Source organism: Gekko japonicus, unplaced genomic scaffold (assembly GCF_001447785.1).
Source record: "Gekko japonicus isolate JY-2015 unplaced genomic scaffold, Gekko_japonicus_V1.1 scaffold92, whole genome shotgun sequence".
Lineage (NCBI taxonomy): Eukaryota > Metazoa > Chordata > Lepidosauria > Squamata > Gekkonidae > Gekko > Gekko japonicus.
The window spans coordinates 1,759,930-1,767,197 of NW_015169780.1; the positions used below are offsets into that span (position 1 = coordinate 1,759,930).

The 7,268-nt window shown below is 42.7% G+C and overlaps 1 protein-coding gene across 1 annotated transcript in view; it reads left to right on the plus strand.

Moving 5' to 3' along the window:
• The window catches only part of LAMA2 (laminin subunit alpha 2), a 755,002-nt gene that overhangs the window by 630,448 nt on the left and 117,286 nt on the right, over positions 1-7,268 (plus strand). Inside the window, exon 41 of the mRNA XM_015416769.1 lies at positions 742-844. Coding sequence (XP_015272255.1) covers positions 742-844 — 103 coding nt within the window. The remainder of the gene's footprint in view (positions 1-741; positions 845-7,268) is intronic.

Consider the following 7,268-nt stretch of genomic DNA (forward strand, 5'->3'; position numbering starts at 1 on the left):
GGCTGCCAAATCGGGCCAGAGGGCAGGGAAACCCCCGCTTTGGAGGCCCGATTTCCGCCGCGGCGGAATTGGGCCCTGGGGGAACCCCACCCCCGGCGTGCACGTCACTAGGAAGTGACGTGAGCACGCCTTATATAATTAACACACACACATGTGCACATGCTACCAATCTATACAGACTATTCATCAATAACAAAATGTATTTCATCTACATATATGACAGACTGTGTATTAAAAATCTTGAACATGTCACATGTCACTATTTAGTCATTATTGCACTTCCATAAACATTTGATATTTTAACAGAAGGAATTTATACCCTTACAGCATCCTCTCTATACATTTTTCACAGCTCAAGTTAATAACTGCAACATTTTGGTAGCAGGTCTTACACATACTTTATTGAGGAGATAGCTGTGTTCATATAGAAGCAAAAATGTGTTCTGTGGACTTGTAAAAAGTAATGTAAAATTAGACTGGAATTGCTATGCTCTCAGTTCACTGCTACTTCCAATACATTCATATAGCATTTCTTCCTGTTTTATGGCCAAATAAGAAAAAAAAATAGTTCTGAGTTGTGGGGGGAAATCATATAATTAAAAAACTTCGATGATCATTTGAAATGTTCAGGCCTCTGACTAAATTGCCGTGTTTTACTTTTGTTGGATTTTAACCAAAATGAACCTGCTGGTTAGCATACATTTGGGTGACACTGCTTGTTGTTGTTGTTTTCCCCCGTAGGCAACTGGTCCAGAAGGATCATTAAAGGATGGTGCCAAAAGTGCTCTGCAAAAAAGCTTCAGGGTTCTTAATGATGCCAACAGGCAAGCGAATGAAATTAAAGGTTTGTGTTTTCTTTTTTTAAAAGGTTTTGCTGAAAAGCTAATGAGATTCTCAGTGATTTCCATGGTTCAGAGACCTATATAGGAGAATGTTTTGATTTGCACTGTCACTTTTGTCACTCATTGGCCCCCTCCCCTTTCCACATGTGTTTTGCTCCCTCTGGGACTACTAGAGAGAGCAAAACACATTGCAGGGGGGGGGGGACTCTGAGGCAATAGGAGCGGCAGACTCTGAGAAATGCAAGTTCAAATCCTAACTGAGTCATGATGTTATTCAGTGGTTTTCGGCAACTTGCTATTTCTCAGTTTTTGCTTCCCATCTGTAAAAAAATGGGGAGCAATAAAAATAACGACCTGCAATCACATATGGGGTTGAGAGGACGAATGATAATAACAAGATTCTCTATCCTGAGAATTAGGGACAGGATAGTTTATGTGGAAATAGATAAATAAAGTATTTACAATCTCATGAACGGAAGGGAGGACCCAACAGAAGGCAAAGGAAGCTAATAAAAGAGGGGGGAGTTCAAGAGTTAGGGAAAATATCTTCTAGCTATTACATCACAGTATCTTCATCTAATTTTATTCTCACAGAAGCCTGTGAGTTAGAGTGTTTCTGGAGAATATCCAGTTACCTGTAAAGGCAGCCACTGAAACTGGGCCTGTCATAGCAACACAACTGAATTTAAGCAAAATAGCTTGCATTATATTGCAATAAGCAGTTGTTAACTTAATATTCATATACTTATATGCCTAGTTCTTGTCAAAGATTCTCTCGTTCACACTCATCACTAACTGAACATTCTGCCTTTCTGGAGCAATCTTTTCCCAGTGCAGAGGTTTCTTATAAAATTACAAATTAGGTACTCATATGTGGTCATGAAACTCTATTACAGGTTAATTGGAAGGTTATGAAGCTGATTTTTCTTTTTCATTAGAAAGTTCTAGCAGTGATGAAACTGCTTTTCTGAGACGTAAAGCTTTAATGTTTTCCCCAGTGCTCAGTCCTTGTATATATGGTAATATACTGTCACACATTTCACCCTCCCTGCAGGAGTCAGTTAAGCGTTTCGGCCTGAACAGAGATAAAGCAGAATTAGATGCTGAAATTAATTGTTTTTATTTGCTTTGTGGCTTTTGCTCTAAGATTATTATATTATAGGTGCTATTAATATAATCCTTTCTCTGCAGTTTGGCATTTCTGGGTTAGGAAGGGAACTCTGAGGTTAAAACATATAGAGCAAAGCCTCCTTAGAATTTCCCAAAATCCCTGTAGGAAACAAGAATTGAAAGATAAACTGTAGGGATTCCATAAAGAGCTAGTAGGCAGAAGTGATCATTAGTTTAGAATTTCTCTCTCTGCACTACAGGTAGTACATTAGTTAAAGTAATGAAAACCCGTAAACCACTCAAGTAATATATCCTCCAGGAAGCCAAGTCTGGGCTATGACAGAGATGGGAATGTTTTCGTGGTACGTTATGACATCCACCTGATTTGTAGCCAATTACATAAGGTATAAAATGGCTGTTAATCAGGAAAATGCCATATATTACCACCAAAAATTGCTGAAATAGTCCTTACAGAGCGAAACGTCTGACAGCAGCTATTAAAATGGAGATTTACTCATTTCTTTCTCTCTAAGGGGTTGGAAAAAGGAAAAAAAACTGGTGGGAGAAGTACATGCTACAGCTAGGATTTTGCACAAATATGATTTTCAAGATCTTGCCTGTGAATGAGTGAATGTTGCTTTCCTGATAGTAGGATTCTTTGTTTTCCAGTATACAACCATTGGTCTTTCTTGAAGAAATACTTTTAAAAGCATAGTTATATAAGAAGATATTTTATTTTCTCAGCTTTACATTATTTCTCATGGCTCTGGTACCCGTATATGTAAAAGGCTCTGTGACACTTTATCCATACCAATTAGGGCCAAATATGACGTTCACATTTTCTAAGAGTTGGTTCCAGGTTCCCCAGACCCAGCTTGGGTTCCCTGCAGCCATACAGCAGCCGCAGGGAATGACTATGAAAAAATAAGACCTAGAATGTTTGGGCTCAGAATGCCTCCACAGAGGAGGAAGAGCTCCTGCCTCCCTCCCCCCATCCATTTTCTGTGTTGAAACAGGATTGGGGGGAGTCAACTTCCGATTGTTACTACTACACATGGAGCATACCGCTTTCCCACAGCACTATTTTGGCATAAAAAAAATGAATGGGGGGAGGCAGAAGCCCTTTCTCCCCATGCACCAGTGTTCCAAGCCTAAACATGTTTCTTTCTTTTTAAAAAAAATAGCCATTCCCTGCACCTCCTGTGTGGCTGTGGGGAACCTGAGTTGGGTCCAGGGAACAAAGAGCCAGCTCTTTAAAAAAGCAACCATCTAGTTTGCCATGAGAAGTAGTATAAGCTGCTATTACCAATGCTCAAGGGGTGCTAAGGTTGTTTGATTTGTGTGGCTAGCCAATAAACCACACAGTGAAAACAAGGCAGCGAACATCAAGGCAGTAAAGGACAACAAAAGTATTTATTCGAATAAGGAATACCCTACAGCTTAATTCAGCCTGGGCATTCAATGAGCAAATGCAGTAAGCAAACTTATATACTCTTCTTGCTCCTCCTCACTTTACATCATCACTGACATCATGTAGACATGCTCAGTTCAGTTTTCTTTGTCTGGTCAGTCATCAGTCACATATTTGGCACACAGGATGCTAGTTGGCTGCGTTTCCCCACTCCTACAATGCAGGTGTAGCTCATTATTTCTAATTTACAGCTTTCTTTACTCATTTGGCACTACTCCCAGACTTCTGTTACCTCTGACTGAACTTTTCAGACTGGGTTCATTCTTAGTACTACATTCTGTCAGTTCAGTTACAAAATTTGATTTTATACAGACATTTATATATGCATACATGTTATAAAATCACCTTTGCTGGCATTTTGTGACTTTTCTATATTTCTATTAAAAGATACACGGATACATTGAATTTCTAGAAAAATGCAGCATTACAGCACTGTTTACTCAATTACACTCATATATATACTTTTCTAATACTATAAGGTAGCCTGTGTCATAAAACTTCTATAGATACATTGATTTACACATTATTATTCATTTTGGTTTTTCAGAATAGTTTCTGGTCAATTATGAAGCTGCTTGTATTAATATCAAAGCTTATAATTCGTAAAACACATAGCTCAGTTCAGCCTGTAGGAGACACTGTTCTTCAATACAAATTCTGTACCTCTAATTGATTTCTCTAATTGGTGCCAAGAGTCATAATCTAATACCCACCTGCACCTTTTAATTGGCAGATGTGCATGATTGAATGACTTTTGGTTCTTGGCTGAACTCAATAGCTGGCTCCTCCCTGAAACTTCAAAAGACACACTTCAGAACACTTCTTCTCGTTAGCCTTTTCAACTTAGTTTCTTTCTCCCAGATTAGAGTCCACACACTTAACCACTACACCAAACTGGGTCTCAAGGGAAGCACACATCAAAATGTCCTTTACTATCTCCCCATAAACATTCATACCCTGGCCCTGCTCCTACACCTGACAGACACCGGCCCTTCTGGTGTTGGGGGGGATTGTATTTAAAGGCATCGGGGAGGCTGGGCCAGCAGCAGGGCTAAGGCAATCCTTCTGAGCAAATCTCCCCGGTGGCTGTAAGCATCCCACCTCCTCTCCTACACCAGACAGGCAGCTGCTTTTCCAGTGTAGGACAGGGAGGGGGGAGGAGTATTAGAAGCCACTGTGGCGGCAGGGCTGGCAGGATCATTAAGGGATTACTGCTGGGGCAGGCTCCCTCATGGCTTTAAGCATCCTGCAACTGCTGCTGCACCTGACAGGCAACCGCCTGTTAGGTGTAGGAGTTGGGGCGGAGTGTGTTGGAAGCCATCAGAGAGGCTAGGCCGGCAGCTTTGCTTCACCTCACAGGTTGTTCTTGGCCACTCCTGATTTCCTCAACTGTCATTAGCTCTGTGCAGTCCCCTGTAACTGTTGGGGTTTTTTTACCTCAGAACACTGAGCTCTGCAGCTGACCAATCAGAGAGTGGGGGGTGAAGAGAGGCAGCTGCCTGGCAGCCGCATAGGAATCAGTGTGGGGAGCACATATTCCCCCTTTTGACCCACTTAGGGGTCAAATTTCTAAAAGTCCCTTCTTAGCGAGCACCTACGCCACGGTAGGAGCACTCTCCCTGAATTTGGTGTCTCTAGGTCCAGCGGTTTGGCCTGGGCATTGATTTTATGGTGAGGGGACTTTCTTTTATATATAGATTGGAAATATTGGTCTGATATTTCCAGAACAACTTTCTGATAAGAAAACAATATACCTGGTATCTAATGATAAGCATGCCCTTACTGACTTCCCAATACGGAATTGAAATTATAATTTTTACCTGCATACCCCTGTACTTGATTATAGTTTTTGCCTGCTATACTGAGTTAAATATATCCCATCTATGTCCAAAGTACTGAAAGTCTTTCAGACCAAATCAAGGTTCTTTTTCCCCCTTCTTTCAATAGGAACCTATACAATAAGTCTCATTACTGTTTATTTACTTCACTCCTGTTTTATTTCCACAGTTGGTTACTATTTATTTATAAATCCAGAGAACTCTTTTGAGATGGTTCTTGTTTTTAGATAATTTCCACAGATTGCTTAATAAAGAGTACTAGTACACTGACAGTTTTAAATGGAGTTACGCTATTGATTTCTGTGGATTTAGAAGGATGTAACTCTGCTTAGGATTGCACTATTCTCCGGTGGTCCAGGAGTGGAGCAGTCCTTTGGACTCCAAACTCCTGGGTTAGCTCCTCCCTCCTCTGAAGGCAGGGCCGGCAGACTCTTGAGGCACAGAGAGGGAGGGGATTGTCCATCAGATTCCCAGTCTCTCCGACCCTACTTTCAGAGCAGGTTGTGGTGGACTGTGCTCTCTTAGAGCACTTGAATTGGAAAGAAAATTGAAGAGAAGATAAGAAGAAGCACGGATATTGTGGAGGAGGACAGCATCAGGTAGCTTTTCAGCTTCCCTGTTTGCTGACGTCCCGGTTGTTCCCTCCATTCTTCCATGCGGAAGAGCATTTGTTCCTTCGTTGGGCCGTAGACCTGGGTAACCCCTGGGGAACAACAGACCAGACGAGTCCCATGACGCCTCGCTGAGGACAGAAGAGGTCTGGCAAGTTAGTTCTGCTCTCTCCCGATATGGAGTAGTCGACAGAGCTGAGCGGCGGGGACGACCGCACTGGGGCGCTTTGACTCCGAACAAGGTCGGACGCTCCTTGCTCGCTCCTCGTCTTGGAACAGCGTGGGAGGCCAGGAGGACTACCCTAGGAACCACGGTAAGTGAAAAGAAACCCCATGGTTCCTGGGTTATTGCAGGTGTCTGCTGCGCCCTTGCTTTTCCCCTTTGTTGATCCTTTCCTCTCTCTCCCCGTGTATAACGCAGGAGGAAGATTAGTAGGGGCAGGGAATGCTAGCCCGATGCAATAAGAGCTATAGTGTTTGACTATAAGAAGGAGATAGCTAATGCATTTTTCCTCTTAAGTCAGTGGAGTACGAGGGGTAAGAGAAGAGGACTCCATAGGGCTTGTATTGCCTAGAGGCTTATTCATGGTGAAAGTGAAACTAGACCATGAGGAGCTTTGGAGGGAAAGGAGGCCATTTTGAGGACTGTATCCTATTTTCACTTTCAGGTCTGGGTTCAAAATGGCTGACAAGGATACCTCTTCCCTAGCCGTGGACACAGAAACTTGCTCTTTTGACTTGACTGAGTTTCCTTCTTCTCAGCCCACGCAGGCAGTCCCATTAGGGGGAGTAGAGAACCCTGGGGCATTCCTTTCATGGTTAAAAACCGAAATGAGGAAAGAGTTTAGAGTAATGGGTCAGGAGTCTCAGGACCAATGGCTAAAACACCAGGCCTGCAAGAGCTGAAGAGCACTCTGTTCCTTATAAGAAAAGGAACAAGACAACCTCTGATCAGGAACGTAGCCCTTCAATGGAGGGAGACTCTGACCCTTCATCTTCTTCCTCTTCTCCTGAGTCAACTAAGGAGGAGGGGAAACTGTCAGAGGAGGAAGAGGAGGTGGTTCCCACCTCCCAGTCCAGACTTTTTCCACAAGAACTTTATACCAGGTTGTTACCCAAGGTGATTAGGACCTTGGAGCTGACATACACTCCTAAGAAAAAAGAAAAAGAGGAGGGAGAGATTGATTTTCCAACAGGCTTAGAAAGGGCTATTCCTAAGCCCAGCCAAAAGGAGGTGGGAGTTCTCCTACCGGCTTCCTTCTACAGGATGAGGACCGCAGAGTGGGAACACCCTGCTAAGCCTAAGGTTACTAGCCCTATTTTTGGAAAGTTTTACTCTCTTATACCTGAAGCTTCAAAAAGTTAAAGTTGCCCACAGTGGATGACCCCATTAATA